The 25,273-nt window shown below is 33.7% G+C and overlaps 1 protein-coding gene across 4 annotated transcripts in view; it reads left to right on the forward strand.

Moving 5' to 3' along the window:
- Positions 1-25,273, forward strand: part of BRINP3 (BMP/retinoic acid inducible neural specific 3) — a 401,827-nt gene that overhangs the window by 151,514 nt on the left and 225,040 nt on the right. Inside the window, exon 1 of one of the 4 annotated variants that reach the window (XM_047705596.1) lies at positions 3,638-3,661. The exons of the other annotated variants lie outside the window; for them this stretch is intronic. Within the exon in view, the coding sequence (XP_047561552.1) occupies positions 3,660-3,661 (2 nt within the window). The 5' untranslated portion in view covers positions 3,638-3,659. Of the gene's footprint in view, positions 1-3,637; positions 3,662-25,273 lie in introns of those variants that run through there. 4 annotated transcript variants of the gene reach the window in all.

Below are 25,273 nucleotides of genomic sequence, written 5' to 3' on the forward strand. Positions count from 1 at the left end.
ACCATAGTGTGATTTACCATGTATTTGATACATAATTCTCCACTGATATTTATTATCTGTATATTTGCTCATGAGCACAAGGTCTACTCATGATATGGTATACCATGCTACACTGTGCTTTGTCCTTATATTATGACTAAATTATTGCAGCAAAATGCTTAGGGAGACAGTCTTCTAAGCAATACAGACCTACGAACAAGTCGAGGGGAATAAGCTTATGCCTATTTATTTATAGGGGAAATCTAATTGCTATTTGATACTTGAGTATCATTCTTGCCATTTCACTTTCAATGAAAAATAATTTCATTATCTTATCCTTTGGCTGTATAAGGGAAATTAAAGAACATATACAAAGACAGTTTATTGATTGATAATAGAAGCTCTCTTCCTTGGCAACTTCATCAATTTCTTTAATTTTATCACCTAAACAAACTGAGTAAAATGTATAACAATAGCAATGATGATGATGATGATGATGATCATAAAAATGATTCTTCTCCTCTTCCTCCTCCTCTTTCTTCCTACCATAATCATAACAATGGAAGTAAAACCATTATTGAACAAACACCACATACCAGATATTCAAATAATCATTTTATTTCCAAACTTATTGTCATATTTACATGTCATATTTACTTTACAATAGTGATGCAAAGTGCATATTATTTTCACATTTTGTAGTTCAGGAAGCTGAGGCTTGGAGAGTTTAAGCAAATTCCCTAGGATTCCATAGTAAGTAGCAGAATTCAGATTCAAGATCAGTCCATTCTGGTTTAGGAAAACATTGCTCTCACATTACAGTGCAGAGCTTTTATTCATCTTTTTCCTTATTTACACTCAAATTCTTTCCCTGGCTAAATTCTTTCTATCAACAGCTGCCACACATGTAAATATTTACTTCTCCAAATCCAAATTAACTTACTTTTCTGTCAATGTCTTTATCCATTATGACTTCTCTGGTCCTGAAATCTTACCCTGGTGATTCTTCAAGCATCTACCAGTTTCTTCTCTTAATTCAGTCAGTCACTAGCTGACTCATCGGCCTGTTCATCTTAATTTAAGCCATCCTTTGATCGATTGATTTTTTTTTTTCTGAACATATGTTTAAAGAGCACTGTTCTTATCAAAGATGTGTAATGGCTCTCCAATCTCCACTGACTGAAGTCCACTTTGTTTGTTTGTTTGTCCGTATATATACAGAGAGAGAGCAGGGGTGGAGGGGAGAATCTTAAGCAGGCTCCATGCCAGCGTGAGCCTGAGGCAGAGCTTGCTCTCACAACCCTGAGATCCTGAACTGAGCTGAAATCAAGAATCGGATGCTTAACTGGCTGAGTCACACAGGTGGCCCAAGTCCACAGTTTTCAAATGTAATCAAATCATTCGTCACTTAATCCTAACAGTTTTGTTTCCAGTCTAAATTAGACTTCTATATCCTGTGTACCAACGAAATACAACTATTTGTCATCCTGGACATTCTTTGTAAGTTTTTCATGCCCATGTTTATTTACTTTGATGCTGAAAACGAATGTGGTTTCTGGAGATCAGAGTTATTATTAGTTGCAGCAATAACCACTTTGATTTCCTTTGCCTCAACCCCCCAGGGTGACACCATTAAGGAGATGTCAGATACATATACAAGAATGTCTACTTGCAGGAGAAGGACCCTGAAATGTGAATATAGAAATTTATATAGGCTACATGTTTTTCAGTGGCTAGTCTCTCTTGAGAGAAGAGAAACCTTACTTCCCTAATATAAACAAATCCTTAGAATGTAGAAAACAAACAAAAACCAAAACCTCTCAGGAAGAGAAAGAAGAGATTGTCCACCTGGAATATAAACATTTGACTGTAGGGACATAAGTTTTAATACACTCTGAACAGGAGCAAATGGCTCCAGGTTTAATACCTTTGGGATGTAAGGACCAAATGATAAAGCAAAAGACAGAGCAGATGATAGAGAAAGAAATGGATTTCATCCAACCTTGCCGACTCTGAAGGTGCGGTAGTAGAGCAACAACTTGGTAAATGTGGGCTGCCTCTAGGAAATGCAAAAGATACAAAAACTGAGCCTCCAGCATGACGTCCAGAAAAAAAGCAAACCTGCCAACGCCTTGCTTTTAGCTCAGTGAAACCTATTTTAGATTTCTGACTGACGGGAGCTAAAGAAAATAAATTTATATAGCTTTAAGCCTCTAAGTTTGTAGTAATTTGTTATAGTAGAAATAGCAAATTAACACAAAGCAAAGAACTAAAAATGGAATATTACTTTGTGACAGTGGCCTATATATATAGTTGTTACAGTGCACTTTGTATCTGTGTGTTTATGTATGTATTTGCATGTTTTCTTAATTTTTTTCTGACTCTGTACCTTTGCTATGTCTGCCTCTTTTTCTCGTCTCCATCACCATCTCAAAATAATGTTATTTTGTAACACCGGTTCACAAGTCACCCCTTTGAAATCTAGATTAATAATTCCCTTCTGTGAATATATGCATGTTCTTTACTCATAAATTATTTTGTTGTTGTTGTCAACAGAGATATTATATGTGCTGATGAACTGGGTGGAATTAATTACACATTAAAGATAACATTGGGTTTTGAAATGTCTTGTAGCAGGGAATGTGCACTGAAAGAAAAATACATTTTAAAGATCTCATGCAAAGGAAACATGGAGAATACATAAAGAATATTAAATATTGGGGCGACTGGGTGGCTCTGTGGGTTAAGCCTCTGCCTTCAGCTCGGATCACGATCTCAGGGTCCTGGGATCGAGTCCCACATTGGGCTCTCTGTGCAGTAGGGAGCCTGCTTCCCCCTGTCTCTCTCTGCTTGCCTCTCTGCCTACTTGTGATCTCTGGCTTCAAATCAATAAATAAAATCTTTTAAAAAATATTAAATATCATAGACCATCATGTGTAATAAAGGTAGTTAGAGATTTTGCACTAATTAGATATAAAGAAATCTTTCAAAGGATGCAGTATCTCTCCTACTAAATTTTCGTTTGTGTGTAAGCTGTCTGCATTAGGGTATGCAAGTGTCCTCCATGAGTTAACATGAAAAAGGATGGCATGTTTGTTCAATTGACCAAAGTGAAGAACAGTTGCGAGTAACCAGTGACTGACTGCTTCCCCATGGATGGTAATGGCCATTGGCTTCCTAAGTTTCAGACGTCTGGACCACAGAATGTCCTTTACATTGCTGGAGCCTGCACTCATCTCAAGCAGATTAATGTGTTAATGTTTCCCTTGTGTCCCTAATATCACAAATGTAAGTTCTACTCAGTAGAGTGTAAACTACATGAGAGCAAGTTTTTTTTTCCTCTTAACCGATATGTTTTCACAGCTAGACATTCAAAAATCATTTCTGAAGTGACAAATGGGTATCAGTCCCTATCTATTCACTTGGAGTCTCAAATTCAGAGTCCAGTTTACTCTTGGCCTTCTCCTAGGGAATGACTTTAGGGAATAAACTGAGGATAGAGAAGAGCATTCATCACTGCATCCCATACCTCCACCTGTTTGAGATGGCCCACAAGAATTTCTCATCTCATCTATAGAAGGATTTTATTCTTCTATGTGTGTGGAAAGGGACTTAAAACCTTGGGTGATGCTATCTAGTATAACCAGTGAATTTCAAGTAAATAGACTTCTATTTTTGGAATGTAAGTGTCAGAAATATTTACTCTTGATTGGCCAATCTGATATATTAGAAAGATTGTTCATACCTCAGAGGTTTTAGGCTCATTCCCATTGAGTTCTATGGACTCGTAATAAACCCATGGACGGATAACTCATGTCAATATACAGGCAGAGCAAAAAGCAATATCACTGAACTAAAGCAAAAAAGCAATGTCTTCAAAGACTGTATTTTGGGGCAGAATCCTCAAATACTTGATAATGGGAAGGAGAACCTTGGCTCTTGGGCAGACAGCACAGAAAAACTCTCCCTAAACCCTCATGTGGTTTGACAAATGTCCCTTGGGGAGTGTCCTCCACTTTCCCAATCCTTTATTGCTTTCAAGTTAATAAATCCTCTCCCTGTCTGCTGTCAGAATATAACTTAACTCAGAGGTCAGTCAGGACTCTCAAAATAGACTGTACTGAGAGCTTTCCTTATCTAAGGATTTTATTTACCTTTGATTTGCTCATATTATACAGAATCAATATATAAAATAATAGAATGAGTCATTTTTCATTGCGATTATAGAATAGCCATTTTAACTTCTCTCTCTCTCTTTTAAAATTTTGATACTCAGTAACAGTTGAGCCAGGCAAATTTTCCTAGATTTTTGTTATAAGACACCCATCTAATAAATTAAACCAATGACACACAGTCTAGTATAAAAGGAATGTCTTTCCACAGAAGAATAATGTATTTTGCTGTCTTAAATTGCAATTCACAAAAAAATACAAAAACAGTTCCTATAAGTATTGATATAAAATATACCTCAGCTATGTAAAAAATTTTCCCCTTTAAAGATAAAAATATAAGTAAATGCCTAACTGAATTAATATCATTAACTAAGGGTTTGGTTAATTTTCATATTTTTTTTCAAAAGTAGAGACAGGAGGTTAGCAGACAGGTAACAAGACAGGATCAACATGAGCATCTAACACAGGATGAACCGCTCTGAGTGAAATCATTGCACAAGAAACATTTCCATCATTGTGTCTGATTGAATGGAAAAAGAGAAGCTAGTCCTCAAAGATTTTCATTTACTCTCCTAACGTTATCCATTTCTTTGGCTGACTTTCTTTTACTTTACGAGTTGATTCCTGAGCTTCCTTCTTATTTTCCCAGAGGTTGCTGGCACAATGAATAGAGAGATGTGATTCTGGTGCAACTTGTACAAATATTATTAAAAGATGTGAGAGTCCTCAGTGTTATCAGGGTTTCTACTGGACACAAAGGGGAGAATTCGATTTTGATTTTTTTCAGTGTAGGATTACAGTTTTTCCCCCAAGATATTCTCAAGTTTAATGATGCTGTAGGGCTATCTGCAGTGCAGCTGCCGTCTCACAAAGTGTCCTGTGAAGCTTTAAGAGCAACATGGACAAAGCAGATTAACCATTTTTGTGAAGCTTTTGAAAGGCCACTATCCTAAGGAAGGTGAGCAAATTGGTTTGTTGCTGAGCATTCTTTCAAGATTATAGGTATGCTGCCTAGTTTCTGCACTGAAAGCTGAAGAAAAATCTTCATTTTTTGTTTCGTTTATGATCAGCCCTGCTGTAACCCATAAGATGAAAATAGATAGGAAAAAATTAACACCCATCCTAATGTATACTTGCCTACACAAATTATTTGCTTACTTTAATCAGCTACCACACCTTGAAACTATGCACAAAACTCTTCCTTTTTATAGGCAAGAATATATTATTAAATCTGTGTTAGCACTTTATGAAATGGGGGTGAAGTCTCATAATTTCCTCAGAGTTCTTGGATACTATCTATAAGATAGTACTGATTTCCTCACTGGGAAGAAACATCAAACACTACCTCAATGTACTAGAAACTGATAGGTAAAAACAAGTATGTGTTTAAAATTTGTTCAGCTTATTTCAATTAAATATCTCACATTTGATATGCATCTTTTGTTTTTTGCACATATTCTGGGCCTGAAAATATGTTCGTAAGATGTATGTGCATAATATCACACCCAGTAGCATCAGTGGTATAAATACATTGTTTTCTCTCCTGCATATTGGAAAGCTGACAGGACAAGTAAGGGTTAGCTCTCCATATTCTCAAGGTTGCCTCCTCAATTATGCAGTCAACATATATAAAATTTGTATTCCTCTTGATACCTAAGGTATAAAATCCTAACTTTCTCTCATAATCTTTAACTCCTTTGAAAACTAAGCAAAACAAAGCATTTTCTCTAGAGCTAGCCTTAGACATTCTGTTCTTTCTAGCTTTCTACTAGCCTCAGATACCAAAGAAAAAGAAGAAAATTTGTCCCTGCTGCATTTGGAAGTTTGTATTGGCTCCTTGGATGCTGCCTCAATAAATCACTGATATGTCAAACTTCAATTTACTTTTCCTGGACATCAGATCGAGGTGGGTGGGGGGATGGTCTTAATGGGTGATTAGTATTAAGGAGGGCACTTGTGACGGGCACTGGGTGTCATATGGATCACTAAATTCCACTCCTGAAACTATTTTAAGCTATCTATATGTTAGCTAACTAGAATTTAGATAAAAATTTGATACAAGTCCAAAAAATTGAAAAAAAAAAAAAAACTACCATATAGGCATACAGTCTTCAACATTAAACATATGGTTCACAGAGACTGACTTCTTTCTTCGATCTCTGTCCTTAAAAGATGTCTAATGTTATTAGTAGTAAAATTTATTATTATATGTCACTATTGCTTTTTGTTGACATTCACAGAATTCTAAAGTTATTTCATCAAATAGCCATTGTGCTCTTTGTGGATATTTTTCTAGGTAAAGCCATTTAAAAAAAAAAAATGAAAGAGTGAGAAAGGGAGGAGGGGAAAAGGAAATAAAGGTGACTATGAATTATTTTTCAATTTAGTAGAATATTATTTCTTATTCACTGCGAATATGTTTTAGAAAAAGCACATTTTGTTAGGGCTTTTTATGTGTGATTTTGTCTACACCAGCTAAAATTTATACACACATTTTCAGGAAACCTTCTTCCTAAAAACTAGGCTTCCTTTGTAAATTTCATACACAGTGATATTTGTCTTGCGCTAACAATCTCATTAAATATGCATGGACTTGATTTACAAAATGATTTACATTTTCTGAGTGGAGAACAGTCATTTTGTACCAATGTAGTAGATTGTGCTTTGGATTTTTGCCTTGTGATATTTAATTTCCTTGATGTTAATGTAGATCTATGTGGCTTTCTTCCAGAATCCATGTAAGTATTCACCCATAACATATTTTATTAAAAATAAGTAAACAAAAAACTAAATAACCATTCTAATTTTATTGCTCAAAGAAAGTAGATGAGGAATCTTTGCTTGGAGCCCTTTCTTATCATCTAAAGAATCTCAGTATAACTTAGAGGGACCTACCAATTAGCTTAAGGCTACAGTTGCAAGTATAGTGTTCAATAGACCTATTATACAGTAGTGTACTACTGGAGTTGTAGAACTTTCATTTCAAAGTACAAAGGAAAATAATTATGGAATTAGTAAATATGTAAAATTGGCTATTGCTTGAAAAAATCTTAATGGTTACCATTTAATTGTAATTTTGGGAAACAGAAATAAGCCACTTGCCTTAATATATATCACATAGCCCGGATCTAAAATGCCAGACTTCCTATAATAATAAGCTTACTACATTCTTAAAAAGTTCTTGTACCCCTGGAGATCACAAAGTAGCTCTGTTACTTACCAGATATCACATCTGAGTGGACGAGAGGTTTCAGCTCTCACTATTCCTAGAGATTATCTACTGGAATACCAAAGGGGGAAAAGCCTTTGGCAAAATACTTCATAGAGATGAACTAGACAAGTTTAGGGACATAGGCTCCATAAGAATTTTTACATCTCATTCATAATGAAGGTTTCCTATAGATAAGGACATATTTTTCATCAGTTGAAATTATTTTCCTGAAATATCTTGATTTTATTTTGAAAACATTTAGTAATTTCAATTCTGATGTGCAGTAAAGTGTAATTGAGTCACATAGTCTTTGAAATACCAAGGTTTTTGAGATTAAGATTTCATAGAAACTTTAGAACACAAGAAGCATATTTATATAATCTCATATTAAATAGTTATCTAACCTAAAATCTCTTCTTTAACAATCTGAAACATAAACCATTCAATTATATAAGCATTTGCATTAAACATCTATATTATATATTTTTGACCATATGTTTAAATGATGAGAGTTCATTCTCGAAAACAGCTTGGGCAGGGCCTTAGAAAATGGGAAAAATCCAGAGAAAAGTGAAACCCAAGGACAAAATCAAGTTATTTATTAACTATTCCACTTCATTTGTAGAGTGACCTTATATGAACCTAACTTGAAGTGTCTAGGATTTTTATCTTTTCACATTTTTCACATTTCCATTTTTATTATTTAACTGAAGACCTACATGTGCCTGTGTAGGCGGGATAGGAAGAAGGAAAGGAAGGATTTTTTTTATAATATCATGCTAATTATGATACTATACATCTAAACTAAGCAGATACTCTGGAAATGAGCCCATTAGGGTCATTATGGAAACCTATAAATATTTGAAGGCTGCCAAGAAGAATCAGTAAGTAAATTAATTACGTGTTCTTCAGAGGACAGAACTGGGATCAATGGGTTGAAGTGAGGAAGAAGTGGGATAGATTTCAGAAAGATCACACAATATAGATTGGACTCTGTTATGAGGAATTGATTTCCTTTTCCCAGGAAATGTTTAAGTAGACATTGATGATCAATTGTGATGGATGTTGTTAAGGTAATTTCTACTTTAGAAAGTAATTTGGAAGCTATAACTTTAAATTCATTTTTAATCCTGCAAGCATTTCATAAACAAAGTAGTATAGTTTAAAAAATGCCTTTAGAATATGATGTCATAATTTGATCATTAGCAATGTGTATTTGGTTCAACTCTATCTCTTAAATAATATACATGTGCAGCAATTATTCTATTTATCTGTATTTTACCTTTATTTCTTTATTCTTCACTATTCTGATATCTTAATAAATTACCATTTGGCCACCCACTGCATAGCTGTTCCACCAAGCTTAAGGTCATTAACAAATATTATCACCATACTTTATACAGTCCATGCTTTTACTTCAGAAGAAAGACTTCAAAAAATTACATGTCCTTGAATCATAGGTTCACCATTTAAAAGCTGTGTACTTAGGCATAGTTTAAAAAAAATTATCTTATACTTTGGTTCTGTTATCTATGAAATTACAGGGAGAAAATTCACCTTAACTGTTGTGACAATTAAATGAGATAACTTATGCAAATCAACTAGCATGTGGTCAGGCTTATAATAATCATTGAAAATTGTTGCTAATAACCTTCTGGTTACAGCTATTATTTGATAACAATTGATATTATAATCACCATTACCTGTACTTAAAAGTCGCTTAATGGTAAGAACATGATTTTTCATCTTTATATCCAAAAATGTTAAAGTTTTACATGTAAAATGGTGTGGAATAAATTTTATTTAAAAAATTTGTGCATGTGGATAAATATAAAAGGAAAGTAGAGCAAATCACTGGACAACCCCTCCACTATGTGTTTCACTAGGAAACACACCCAGATTGATGATAGTGTTATTTAAATGTTTTGTTAAATCAATAATCATATATTCTATTGTGCATATATTTTTAAATCTAGCTTATTAGTATATTTTTATATTAATATTAATATATTAGTATATTATAGAACACCCAGTTCAAAATAGGATTGATGTAAATATGTTATTATAATAGTTGACTTAACCAAATTATTAAAAAAAATACTGATGATTAAAAGGAAAACATTATCAAAAAGTAAGACTAGACAGAATTAAACAATCACAACCAAATCAATGACGACTGATAACAAAGGGTTTTCCTTAGAATTATGGGAATCTAAGCTTTAACCTGTCTATATCAGGGAAGCAGTTTAGTGACATTGTTAAACTGTGTATCAGCTATGGTAAGTTCACTGACCCCAAAATTCATAATTCAAATATAAATAGGGTCTATTTATTTCATACATATAATAGAACTGCTGGGTAATCTTGTATCTTCAATATATGTCATCCATGTTTGCGCTGGGGGTTAACCCCTTTTCAGCTAGCTGAAAGAGAAAAACAGCACTCAGAAGTCTAGATGGTAGATTTTCACAAGCCAGGCCTGAAACGTACCACATATCATGTCTGCTTATAACTAGTGGCAGAAATCAGTCACATAGCCACCTCTGACTGCCACATAGGTTATGCAAGTGTCCAAGAGAAACAGAAAATAGTTTTGTGAGGATGTGTGTATGTGAATACTCAACAGACTCTACCATACACTATATAGTAATCAGACTTCTTAAAAGCATAATGAGAAGTCCTCAGTAAGCTATTATCCTAAAAAACTAACATTATAAAATTTAGATGAAGTAAGCTTTTATAGCTAAATTAAGATGTTTTCAAGTGGTTATAATGAATAGGTAAGAAAAGTCCGTGGGATTGTACATCATTCAATTAAGAAGAGCTCATTAATTTTAACGAGTTCTTTGACCTTCAGAGAACTCACACAGGGTTTAGTTTTATAAAATAGTTTAGTTTTTATTTGGTTTCTTTTTAAAATCTTTGAATAATAGGATCCATTTTTGTTGTTTAAACTAGATATTCCTAAATATGTGGAAATGATAAATCATGTTACAATTTTTGTGTATATGCAGAAATGTTAAAAATATTTTTGGATTTAGGCATGATAAATTTAAAAAATGTCAAATCAACATAAAGACTTAATCTTTTTGAGTCTACCCACTACAAAGGCATGATATATAACTGGCTTTTGAATAGATAAATGCCTAATTATTTGAGTATTATCATATAACTCAGAAAAACTTCCTTGGGTAGCCTAAACTTCATGTCACTTCCTAGTAAATAGTCCTTTCTTAAACCTAAACCATTAGTTTACAGTTCTGATTTACAAATTTACAAGAGCTTTAAAATTTATTTTTTCCCCCTGCAACATTTTATATGAACTTCTTCTTAGGTATCAGTCATCCATACATTACTGCTACATGTTTGTGAGTTTCTTTTATTTGTTCTACTGAGGGGCCTTGTATTTAATTTTAATCATTTTATTTTAAAATACAAACACACTTAAAAAACATAAACTAATGAAATAACCTTTTGTCTTCATCCTCTAAAAAGAAGTTTGATATCATATTTTTGTATATTGAGTGCCACATATTTCTGAATCTTATTCCCTCTAGGAAACCTAATGATTACAAGATACTGCAATTATTAAAAAGCCATCAATACTGCTATTGTTTTTCTGCTTCCTTAGTTCTCTTCTAGCCCCAATTAGAAGTAATTTATTTCACTAAACTTATGACAGAAAATATCATGAAGATAATAATTGCTTTGGGGTTACAAAGTCTTTTTTTATAGCTGATTATATAAACATTGATACCTATTCTAATATTATAAATGATATTTTAGAAATTTGATAATTAGTAGAAATAAACATTATTGGTGAAGCAAATTTAACACTTTTCCCCCCAAAAAAATGAATCTAGAAGAATGTTTATCAAACATTGGCAAATGTTTCAAGGCAATATTTGTTGTCATATTGTGGAAACATAATGAAGTATTACATTTCACAATGATTTATCAGTGCTAGGTCTCCCCCCCACTCCAAAATTCTTATTTATTAGTGATAACATTCCAGTATTCCTTAGGGAAAAATGTATTAGGTGGCTTGTGGTTAAGTTACCAGCTTTAGAATATAGCTTCATTCTGTGTTTGAGACAGGTGCGTGTTGTCTCAATCTCCAAAAATTATCATAGAACATAATTTTGAAAACTGCCATATCACTTTTCACTCTATTCATATTTAGCCTCTCTTTTAGTTCCTCTTTGTCATTCTGCCTTCTAGTTTTGAGACAAAAAGACAAATTCTGTAACCAAGATCTTAGAAAATGACCCTTCTCCCTTGCGGCTTACCAAACCAAATCAGTAGCTTGTATTGTAATGAAAAAATGGTTCAAGTAGATGTAGCAGTATCGTCCATGTGTTCCACCCACTTTCTGCATTGTGAAATATGCTCGAAACCACTTTAATCGCTCTTACCCAGTTAATGGTCATGAAATAGTCATTTCTATTTATTTACTGTTTACTGAAATTTCCTATATTTTAATGACAGAAGCATGCTCTTCCAATAGCTTTTCTTTAAAAATATTTTTATCTGTCGCCATTCTTTTTTTTTTAAGATTTTATTTATTCATTTGACAGAAAGAGATCACAAGTAGGCAGAGAGGCAGGCAGAGAGAGAAGAAAGGAAGCAGGCTCCCCACCGAGTAGAGAGCCCAACTGGGGGGCTTGATCCCAGGACCCCAGGATTGTGACCTGAGCTGAAGGCAGAGGCTTTAACCCACTGAACCACCCAGCCACACCATTCTTATCTATTTCTCTGTCTATCTATCTATCTATCTAGGATTCAGGTTGTAAAACTGTAGATATTTCTTTTAAAAAAAGGATAACAGGGGCGCCTGGGTGGCTCAGTGGGTTAAAGCCTCTGCCTTCAGCTCAGGTCATGATCCCAGGGTTCTGAAATCTAGCCCTGCATGGGGCTCGCTGCTCAATGGGGACCCTGCTTCCTCCCCTCTCTCTGCCTGCCTCTCTGCCTACTTGAGATCTCTGTCTGCCAAATAAATAAATAAAATCTTAAAAAAAAAAAGGATAACAATTTATCATTTGGCTCTTTGATGTACTTTAGCTGTGAAGTTGCAAAGGAATTTTTTCTTACAATTTCTTGTGTGTAACTGAAGGCTTTTCATTTGTGGTAATTATGCAGCTGTCTCATGATTCTGTCATGATTGTCATGTTTGCCTTGCTTTCTTATATAATCTCAGTGACATCAGTTATAATATTCAGCCACACAGAATAGTTGAATAACCAGTCTTAATGCAGATGAGAAAAAAAAAATCCTTCGGTAAACTTTCCATATTCTTGTAAGTGTGTCTCTGAAGTACAAATAATTTTGTTTTCTGTTAAATATTAAACCGTTTATTATTATTTTATTCACTCAGTTGGGTAAATCTCACCAGATTAAAAAAAAAATTAAACTGCTACAACATACTCCATTCCTCAAGAGGAGACTTGCAATAGTTAGAGGGGTTTTTTTTTTCCTTTTGTAAATGTTATAGTTCTTAATGAGTATCTCCAGTGCTCCCATCTGAGCATTAAATATGTCAACTATATTTTAAAATTAAGCCATCATTTTGATAACCAACATTATTTGAGACTAATAAAAAGGAGTTAATATTCTATTATTTATCCAGTTGTTATGCTTAACAGAGAAAATGATAATAATTTAAAAATCCAACTTAAGGTAAAATTTGTGGCAGAAAATGGCTTTTCTCCTTACGTCTGCTCCTTATTAAATTCTCACTGAATAGGACAGATATATAAAAGGATTTAATTATCATATGGCAGACTATCTGTGTACTTCAATTGGTAGCTGATCTGGACACTAGAACCAATTAATATTTTAAACAAGAAACTATTAATGTTTTGAATTAATATAATTCTCGTTAAAGCCTTGGATCCTCAAAGTATGATTTGGTCAATTTACTCAATTCTTCTGATCTTTGTATATGTAAAACAGATATGAGTCACATCACCTAGTCTTTAAAGAGGTTGATCAGATTAAATAAAATGATTAATGTGAAGCAGTTCATTACTGCTTGAAAAATTAATGAGCATGAGCACCCCTGGTGATGATGATGGTGATTGATGACTATAGCTAACAATCACACACTTACAGAATTATGAGAAATGTAACTTTAATTTTACTAGAAGATTCTCACATTTAGCTTGAATGTCAGAAATTTAAATTCGATCAGTTCAGGTTTCTTTCTTCCTTTTTTTGATGTGGGACCTATCAGGAAGATTAACATGACACCTGGTGGCAGATGATGGGGAGGACTATCTCTGGTTGACTGGATCATCATTTATTTAGGCTGGTATCCACTGAGATGTCTTTACCACCCCTCCTCTTAGTTGATAGAGTTCACTCTATGATAATCCCTTTCTCAGCCATGAGAAAGCCATGCCCCTTTCTTCAGGTCTTGATTGCTTACACAGTCTCACATTCATGTTGTTATAGCATGAATGAGAAACATTCCATTCCCTGTGGAGCACTTTCAGTCTTATCTGCTTTAACATAGGATACAGACCATTATTTTGCTACCACGCAAATCTGAGAGTAAAGGGACTCCTGGGCCTTGCCATTTTCCCCTTGATAATATTTGGAGACTGTGGACTGAGCCTCTTCTCGGATGCCCAAACCTATGAAGAGTTTATCTATCTACTTCCCATGTCCACCATCCCCAGAACTGCGTGAAGTACAGGAAAAATGTTCAAGATCAACTGTCACATTTTCTTGGAATCCAAATTCTCCATTTTCTAGATACATTATGTGAAATATCTTGGTGTCTTAGCTTTGTAGAGTAATTGAGTTTTATATAACTTAGTCATATTATTCTCATTTTCTACCTCTCTCTTTACTCTCTCCACAAGTATATATATATATATATATATATATATGAATATATGCACATATATGCATGTATACAAAGGAGAAACTGACAGTTATCTATATCTATGCATAGTGTTTTGTTCTTAGTCATATTTTTCTCCTTAAATGTCTTTCTCTGTAGGCAGTTATATACTTCATATAGCTTTAACTAGAGTTCTGTGTGGATGATATTGAAGAATATAGATAATCCTTGATTTTCCCTCTGAACTCCAGAACAAAATTCCAGCTGATTTGGTAGATATCTCCCTTGGAATGTCCCTAGTACCTCAGAGTTAGTATAAGGAAAACGTGAATACATTGTATTCCAAAACTTACTCCTTGTCTTGTATATTTCTATATGAACACCATCATTGTCCTAGAATTTTTGGAATAACAAGATCAGAGTTTTCTCCTTCACCTTTCCCTTCCTTACCTTCAGGGTATAGTGTTCTATCTTATAGATTCAAACACGTAATGATTCTCCTTTTGTTTTTGTTTTTGTTTTTTTTTTTAATTCCTTCTGTGATTTCATTTTACTTACTGTCTTTTACTTAGTCTACTAAAATGGGCTTTGGCAGGTTTTCCATTCTATTCCTTCTAGATTCACTCCTCATATTGTCACCAGAGCCATTGTGACCCAGTGTTACCAGGTATAAGCTACTCATTATTTGTTTTCTGTTCTCTCAGATGTTAGTGTGCTACCTCTTTCCTAAAGCAACTTCCCTCTAATCTCCTCCCTATGTGGCATTTCCTCTGTGCCTCTGGAACATCTCATTTCATAGTAAATAAATAGCCCACATTGTAAGCCTCTCCTCTCAATCATCTTTGCCCCATAGTGGTATAAATGACACCTAGCACTCCACTGAAGCTATTTCCCCTGCAGCCAAATCAAAGAGAAGAAGCTTATTCTCATACACCCTTCCTTACCTTAAATTCACTCCCCCATACCAATACCATATTATTACTTTGCAACTGTCAATTTCTCCTCTGCCCTTGAATAAAATCATCTACAAACACGTTTTAAAGCTTAAACAATCAGAACATGCTATCATCCTCTGACTCCTAATCATCACTATAAGCTATTGAACTATAAATAATTTCATGACATTTACTGAAAACTGTTATCAGTAGGCTCTATACATTCTTCATCAGCCAAGTCCTGCTCTAACATCTAGGACTATTTTAATTATCCATATAGACCACACAGATCACATACTAGTTTTCTGGTTCCTCTGTATCTCCATGTTTAGTGACCGCCAATTTCTTGAACAACCATGTTTTTGGATAATATTCCTGACTCTGTCATGACATAGAGCTGCTTTACAATGAAAATATTAAATTTTGTTAATGTATTTGTTTGTCAACCCAACAACCTTGCATTAAGCTGGATACCCATGTTCTTCTCTACTAAATTATTTCTTCTTCCCACTTACACTTTTCCTGGATGATCTTGACTCATCTTACTCTACATTCAGCTCAACATCACTTTTTCAGCAAGATTTTCCTTGAGGTCATTCTGAGATCTCAAGTTCAATTCTCCCATTGGTTTTACATGATGGTGCTTCCTTTATTAAACTTTCTTTGCATTTTATTGTAATTGTACATGACCATTTTTAACACTAGAGTGCTTCTGGGCTGTGAAGCAGGGACTCTGTTTTTCTTTTCATCAAAGTTTGTTTTTGTTTTTGTTTTTGTTTCTGTTTTTGGTCTTCATTTAAATTCCAGTTAGCTAGCATACAGTGTGATATTAGTTTCAGGTGTACAATATAATGATTCAACACTTCCATACCATACCTGGTGCTCATCACAGTCAGTTCACTGCCTGATCCCCATCATCTATTTAACTCATCTCCACACCTACCTCCATCTGGTCACTATCAGTTTTTTCTCTATAGTTAAGAGTCTGTTTCTTGGTTTGCCTCCCTCTATCTTTTTCCCCCATTGTTTGTTTATTTCTTAAATTCCTTATATGAGCGAAATCATATGGTGTTTGTCTTTCTCTGACTGACTAATTTCACTCAACATGATACTTTAGTTCCATCCATGTCATTGCAAATGGTAAAATTTCATTCTCTTTATGGCTGAGTAATATTCCTGTGTGTGTGTGTGTGTGTGTGTGTGTGTGTGTGTGTGTGTGTGTATCTCACATCTTCTTTATCCATTCATTAGTCCATGGACACTTGGGCTGTTTCCATATCTTAGCTATTGTGGATAATGCTGCTATGAACATCAGGGTGCATATATCCTTTTGAATTAGTGTTTTGGTATTCTTTAGATAAATAGCTAGTAGTGCAGTTCCTGGAAAGAGTAGTTCTTGCTATTTTTAAATTTTGGAGGAACTTCCATACTGTTTTCCACAGTGGCTGCACTAATTTGCATTCCCGCCAACAGTGAAAGAGGGTTCTCCTTTCTCCACATGCTCACTGATATCTGTTGCTTCCTGTGTTGTTGATTTTAGTCATTCTGATAGGTATGAGGTGATGTGTCATTAGAGTTTTGATTTGTATGTCCCTATGATGAGTGATGTTGAGCATCTTTTCATTGTCTGTTGGTCATCTATATGTCTTCCTTGGAAAAAAAGTTTATTCATGTCTTTTGTTCACTTTTTAAAATTTTAATTTATTGTGTTATGCATCTCCAATTATTTTTTTTAAAACAACTTTATTTTGGGGTATAGTTTTGGGTTTACAGAGAAATTAAGAATATAGTACAGATTTGCCATATAACTCATACCCAGTTTCTCCATTACATATTACATTAGTATGGCCCATTTGTTATAATTACCAAATAAATACTGATAATCATTCATAATTATCAAGTTCTTTTGTCCATTTTTTTTAAGATTTTATTTATTTATTTGACAGAGAGAGATCACAAGTAGACAGAGAGGCAGGCAGAGAGAGAGAGAGAGAGAGGGAAGCAGGCTCCCTGCTGAGCAGAGAGCCCGATGCGGGACTTGATCCCAGGACCCTGAGATCATGACCTGAGCCGAAGGCAGCAGCTTAACCCACGGAGCCACCCAGGCGCCCCTCTTTTGTCCATTTTTTAATTGGATTATTTTTTTCTTCGGTATTGAGCTTTTTAAGTTCTTTATTTCTTATCTTTATTCTCTTTGCTCATTTTTTTTTATTTACTGAAATGTTAGTAATTCTTTAACACATTGAAATATCACTTACTTTCTTAAGATTTAATTTCCTCAGTTACCATTGATTATACTTTTCTCTACATTTCCACAGCATATTTTTTTGTTTGTGCGTATCTAAGCCATTTCATTCTCCATTAAAATGTATAATTTTTGATACAGTTTGATCCCTGATAAAATCAAGGTTTAAAATATTCTTTTTATATATCAAGATGTCATAAAATTGCATGTGACAGAGGAAAGGTCAGTCAACCCATTAAGGTACTTAGCTATAGTTTTTCTGAATTTGATAATATGAGTTGAAAAGTATTTTATATACTTAGTTTACAAAGTATCCACATAAGAAAAGAACAGAACTCAAGCATTAAGAGGCCATCAAGGTCAGTTGAAGCTAGACTAGAATCCGCCTTTTTTTGTGTGAGTCTATGTTATGTACTTACTTCTTTAAATCTGAGTTTTCTCATTGTCATATCAGAAGATGTCAATCTACCTCAAAGGTTTTATGAGAGTAAAATAAAACATGGAACCTATAAGTGAGCCTGGAACATATTTAGGTCTCCATAATATTAGTGAGGATGTTATTATGAGAATTAGAAAGTTGCACTTGTCAAACCAGACAGAAATATTTTATACATGGTTATTATTCAAATATTTATCACATAGTTGGCAGAATTTTTCTTTGTAGTTCTCTTAACAAAGAGAGCCTTCCCTATTGAATAGAAATTGTCCAGTTCCTGTGTTTTGGTGCATCCTGTTTTACCACTATTATCACTCTCACGTTGGCTTCCTTATCAGACCCCAACCCTGACTTCTGCTTTTGTTTTGTGCCCCTGATTCATCTATATAGCCCCTTACTTTTACTCTCATCTTACCAAATGGCTTGATAGAAATGCATAGGTATAATACATTACCAAATTCTGTTGCTCTGATTTATAAAGTATCTCAACAACTTCTCTTGAGGAAGACTCAAAAAAGGAAACAAAACTCTGGAAATACTGATCTTCTGGACTTAATTAACTAGACAACAAATTTATCCAACATATTTAATCACACCACACTCAAATAGGTCCAACCCATTATTTATGCAATTATATTTGTAGTTTTTTTTCAAATTGTTTTAAAATACTTATAATCAATCTGTGTCCCCCCATCTAGCCCTGACAATATATACATTAAAAGTCATTTGTGTATTAAAAATCTTTATGCAATACAAAATTTGTGGTTTATAACAATAGTAATTACTGCAAGAATACATTAGTGAACTTAAAATGAATGTTTTAATTCCAACTAAATAATATGTCAATCTTGAAGTAATAAGCCATATATTCTCAGGATAGGTTATTATATCTGCAAGTTGGCAAAGAATTCCAATTAAATGTTAGAGACTATGAAAGAAATAATCCTTCACATACAATGTGACATTTCCCACAAAATATCACCCATATCCTTACCTATCTTTTATTATCTGATAATACAAAATGAGATTTAATTTAAGATTTGAGGTCAGTATTTCAGAGCTTTAATTTAAGAAATTTTATCTTGCTCTACTTTTCAAAACCTTTGTACCTTTCACATTTGAAAGCTCTCATTTGCTTCTGGAAAAATCTTTTCAGAAGAAAGCCTGAGAATATTGAAAACATATTTTAAGGTCTATTTCATTTCCTATTTTGAGACATAATGACAACTTATGATATGGCTGGATCCACGACTAAAGTATTTTGTACACCTAGGAAAGACTGCTTTATTCACTTCAAGACCCTATGGTAGAGCAGATACATTTGGGATATTACTGAGAAACATTTTTTATCCCAAATACCTCTGGAGAACATATAAATGTATTATTACAAATTCGATATTTGACTTCTCTTCATGTTTATTTTTAAGCCATTTCAAAATTTATTGTAACTCTGAAATACATATATATTCCCTTTTACAAAATCTCTAAATTATAGCTCATTTTCAACTATGCAGAAATCCTTTGGACTATTATATTCAAATTTGGAATAACACAATTTATAAAAGATCATAATTTTCTATTAAATTTTGGCACCACTTCAAATGACCTTAGACATATTTATCATATATCCTGGATTTTTCTGGACAGTCTTAATTTTAAATATTCTTTCTAATTAAGAAACTGTGTGGTTTGAATTTATATCAGGAAATATGATAAACATGCCTTTAGGCACATAAGCATTCATTCAGCTGACACCTTCCTTTTAAGTTCTACTGTTTTCAGTTTTTTTTTTTAAGATTTTATTTATTTGAGAAGAGAAAGAGGGAGAGGGAGAGAGAGCACTCCCACTACCAGGGGGAAAGGCAGAGGGACAAGCAGACTCTCTGCTGAGCCTATAGCCTGAAGAGGGGCTAAATCCCAGGACCCTGAGATCATGACCTTGAGCTGAAGTTAGATGCTTAACCAGCTGAACCACCCAGGTGCCCCGGTTTTCAACCTTCATAAACAGTCTTGGATCTGTGGAAATAGACTTTTCATTTCTTTTCTTTTTCTCCCCTCTCTTCAGTTCCAGCTTCTATCTCTAACTTTTCCTCTAGCCCTTTTTCTATCTACATATTCAGTGTCACTGTTTTTTTGCATTTTTATTTTACCTGCTAGATTAAATCAACTTCTTTTTATATAACATAGGTTTTTGTTTTGTCTTCTTTTTTATAAAGTCATGATGATTTTAACTTTCTTACAGGGTAAAACAATCTTTATTTTATCTATTCAAGATAACAGTTAAAATTAATTGTGACGTTTGGTTAATACCATTTTCTAGATCCGTGATGATGTCATTATTAATGTTACTCTTTGAAGCCTCAAAACAAATCATTATTATTTCTATTTTTCTCTTATTCATTTTGGTTCCAAACCTCTCACTCTTAATCATTACACTTTGCTGGCAACTGTTTTTTTGTTTGTTTTTTTTTTCAGATATTGTCATGTACTTCCTTAGAGTCTGCCTTTTAATCATGAAGGATTAATCTTTTTCCGCCAACATTCAAAGCATTTTTGTTTATCCATGTCTGTTCTCTCGTCTTTCTTACAGCCTTGAATGCTTTTCTCTCATTTCTCACATATGAGAATCCTCATCAGTTTTCAAGGAAAAATTTAAATCCTATGTCTTCCATGAAGACTTTTCTGATAATCAAGATTAAAATAAATGTCTCACCTTTTCAAACCCCCCCAAAATTATGATATATGAGACTTGGCATTTACTGATTTAGTTCACCGAAACTCATTAAAATTCTGATTCTACCCTAGAATGAAGAAGAAAGGACAGGGTAAAAAGAAAATGCTTGGTTATGTCCATGGGTAAATACCAAAAGGTATGGAATCATTCAGAAAATTTTATAGTTGAATAAGTAAAGGTGATTTTTAAAAGATTTAACATTGTTGATACAATGCTATTATCTGCTGCCTCTAGCTTTTGAGGCAATACTTAACCCATTCAAAATGATATTTTATTTGTTAATATAAAATCCAAACCCTATAAGTAAAAGTTTATACATGAAAACTAAGGCAGTACTTGCAAATCCTATGCCATGTTGTGAATGCAAATGTATTCAAATAAAATATTGACCTAAAAATAGAAAATGCTTCGGTTTTAAAGCGAAAGATAGAAAAGTTTTAGATCAGGCTGTAGCAATAAAAACATTCATCAAGTGGATAAAGATATGTGAAGGACATGGAAATTGGTTAGTTCTCTCCCTATCTCTGCTATAAACTGTGGAACCCTCCACCAAGGTTAAGGAATTAATATACATTAACTAGTATTTAGTCAATGTTTATTGACTTGAATTGTTTGTGTTGAAAGTTAAATAGCCACTTAGTAGTGCATAATAAGCTAATTTATTGATTTAATTTATTCTCACCTTGTGCATTTTGGATGACCTGGAGAAGGAAAGAGTATAGAATAAGAAATGTTAATTTTGAGAGAAGATGAGCAATAAGAGTTTTGGGGAAGAAGATGGAGCCTTTCGACATTTTCAGAGAAGACTGTTCTATGATTATGCAATTAATGAGTTAGAGAAGCTAGGAAGAAAAAAAGGCTGAAGAAACAGTAAAAAAGTGAGAAAGTTATGATTACACATAACAAGCTCATGATACTGCTTTAAGTTGGCAGTTACAGATAATTTTGGCATTTAGAAGAGCTCATTTAGTATACAATTAAATGCAAGGCTCAGTGCTAGGCATTTTGTAAACACTATCTTAATTCTTCCAAAAAGGAAATCTGGTTGTTAAACATGTCAGAATGATATTGTAATTATTTTAGTCATATAAAAATATATTAGCATTGAAAACACACAATGTGTTTTAAATTCATTTTAGTTGACTACCCCTTAAATCACAATTTAATGTTCTCCAAAAGCCCATGTGCTTTATAAACATGAATATGAACCATCAGAGTTTTTTTGATGCACCAAAAGTCAAAAGACAATAAAAAAAATCCCTGGGTGGTCAACTGCAAATGCTTTGTGCTCAATATAGCATTCTCTTCTTTATAAATCTTCTCCATTATGGGTTTTAATTGGTGTTAATTTAAATAGGGAACCAATTCAGTCAGAAGAGCAGCTTTCTTGGGCGCCTGGGTAGCTCAGTGGGTTCAAGCCTCTGCCTTAGGCTCAGGTCATGATCCCAGGGTCCTGGGATGGAGCCCTGCATTGGGCTCTCTGCTCAGCGGGGAGCCTGCTTCCTCCTCTCTCTCTGCCTGTCTCTCTGCCTACTTGTGATCTTGTCTGTCAAATAAATAAATAAATAAACAAACAAACAAACAAAAAGAGCAGCTTTCTTAAAATAAGGGGTTGGGGGAGTCCCAATCCCAAATACTAACAAACAAAAGCAACAAATAGGGGGAATAGGCAGACAACTAGAGACTGGCTCCATTGCCTACTCTATGTCGTCTAGCGTCAGCCCCTGGAGGGACTTTGATAAAACTGGGCAAAGTTTCACAGTCACTATACTAGAACATTAATATAAAATACATTAGATTAGGGGCGCCTGGGTGGCTCAGTGGGTTAAAGCCTCTGCTTTCGGCTCAGGTCATGATCCCAGGGTCCTGGGATCGATCCCCGCATCGGGCTCTCTGCTCAGCGGGGAGCCTGCTTCCTCTCTCTCTCTCTGCCTGCTTCTCTGCCTACTTGTGATCTCTGTCTGTCAAATAAATAAATAAAATCTTTTAAAAAAACATTAGATTAATTTCCAGTGTACATCTCATTTTAATTTTAAATATTTGTTTTGAGATTTAATTTTTACATTCATAACTAGGATTAAGTAACAGATTAATATTTTCAGATTAGCAAATCATAAAGAGAATAGAAGAGCCGATCACAGGTACAATTTTTTTTTAAGATTTTATTTATTTATTTGACAGACAGAGATCATAAGTAGGCAGAGAGGCAGGCAGAGGGAAGGAGGGGGAAGCAGGCTCCCTGCTAGCAGAGACCCTGATGCAAGGCTCCATCCCAGGACCCTGGGATCATGATTGGAGCCAAAGGCAGAGGCTTTAACCCACTGAGCCACCCAGGTGCCCCCACAGGTACAATTTTTTTAGAGAACATGTGGTAACTTACCTTTATAGAAGCAATCTAAGAATTATTAAAAAACCGGAAAATGAAAGTGGATTTCCTTTCCAAGTGATTCTTTGGCAATAAGGTACCATTTTAAGCAAAAAAACTTTCTTACCCTATTTATAGTATCCTATTAGAATGAGATTCATAAAATAAAAATATTAAACAATGAATTTAATACCGGCCATATCAGTCATTTGAAACTTTCTCCTAAAATTATTCTTTGTTTTAATTGTAAAAAATATATATATCACATTTCCCTAAAGATACACACCTGGATCATACTTTTAAAAAATGAGTTTTTAAAACACTTATAAAATACACATAATATAAAATTTACCATCTTGACCTTTTTTAAATGTACGGTTCAGTGGATTAAGTACATTCATATTTTTGTATGAAAATATCCATCACCACCATCCAACTCCATCATCCGTCACCTTGTAAAACTGAAACTTTGTACTCATTAAACAGTAACTCTCCATTGCCCCCTCTCCCCAGCCTCTGGGAAACACCATTTTGCTTTTTATCTCTGAATTTCACTACTTTAGGTACCTCAAATAAGAAGAATCATATAGTATATGGAATATTTTTTTGTGACTGTCTTATTACACTTACCATAATGTCAAAGTTTATTCATGTTGCAGCATGTTTTAAAATTTCCTTCCATTTTAAGGCTAAGTAATGTTCCATTGTACGTTTACACTGTATTTTGCTTTCCAGTCATCTGTCTATGGGCATGTGGCTTCCTTCCACCTTGTAGCTACTGTGACTAAACCTGCTGTAAACTTGAGTGTACACATATTCCTTTCAGATCTTGCTTTTAATTATTCTGCATGCATACTCAAATGTAGAATTGCTAAGTCATATTGTAATTCTATTTTTCAATTTTTTTGAGGAAGCACTATCTTGTTTTCCACAATGGCTGTTGGTTACATATCCCCACTGAGAGTGCACAAAGTTTCTAATTTCTTCCCATCCTCACTAACATTTGTTATTCTCTCTTTATTTCTTCTTTCCTTTCTTATCTCTCTCCTTATCTCTCTCTCTATCTTTCTTATCTCTCTACTTTTTTTCTGATTTTAGCCATCCTAATAGGTATGAGATGCTATCTCATTGCGGTTTTGATTTGCAGTTTTCTATTGTTTAGTGAGGATAAAAATATTCTCATATGTTTTTGGTCATTTGCATATCTTCTAAGGAGAAATGTCTATTCAATTCCTTTGCCCATTTAATGTTGAGCTATAGGAATTCTTTGTTATGCTGGATATGAACCACTTATTAGTTACATGAAAATTATCTCCCATTTTATAATTTGCTCTTTCATTCTGTTGATTGTGTCCTTTGATGAAAAAAAGTTTTTCATTTTGACCTAATCCAGCTTAGCTATTTTTACTCTTATTGCCTATGTCAAGGAACTGACTTTTGCCGTAATTTTTTCTATTGTATTTTTCGATATTAGTGCTTCTCCATTTTGTCCCCTTTTTTCTTTCTTTTGGTTTGTTATCATTTTTTCTTTATAGATACATATCTAATCAACACTCATGCCTTTTTGGGTTTTTAATGTAAAAATTTGTGATTATAAATTTCATGTTTGTAATTACTTTACCCATATGGAACATTGTCAAGTTCTAAATACTTCCTTATATTTATTTTCATACATTTCTATACTTTTGCTTTTCCAGTTTTTGATTCTGAATAATCTTAGTTTTCTTGTCACTTGAACATATTTTAAAATACTTATGTTAGTCTAATTTATTTAATTATTTTCAAGGTAGAGGCAATATGCCATCCTGCCACAAATGAAAAATTTTTATTACGTTCAGTTAGCCAATGTATCGCACATCATTAGTTTTTGATGTAGGGCTCAACAATTCATTAGTTGCATATAACTCCTAGTGCTCATCACAACACATGTCTTCTTTATTTTTAATTTTCTTTTTTGTTACTATTTCAAAGGATAGATATAAGGAAAAAGGAGGGAAAAAATTTCTAAATATAGAAGCCTTGTTTTTGTCTTGGTTTTGTTGTTGTTGTTGTTGTTGTTGTTTTAGAAGTGAGCCATGGTTAACATTATTGATGAGTAAAATCGACACTTGAAAAACATTTTTTGGAGGGAATAGCTCAGATTTCTCCTCTTAGATTCAACTAATAATATTATTCTCATTTATAGGGACTATTTAAATATGCTTTTAATAGGAAGTTCAGTTCATCGCAGTATATTTAATTACAAAAAAGCCTTAAAACTCTTAATGCTTTAATTATTAATTATTATTCTTAATTATTACTGTTTAAGTTTAGCAATGTCACTTAACCAAGCTTACTTAGGGCTTGGTT

Source organism: Lutra lutra, chromosome 15 (assembly GCF_902655055.1).
Source record: "Lutra lutra chromosome 15, mLutLut1.2, whole genome shotgun sequence".
In the NCBI taxonomy this organism is placed as follows: Eukaryota; Metazoa; Chordata; class Mammalia; order Carnivora; family Mustelidae; genus Lutra; species Lutra lutra.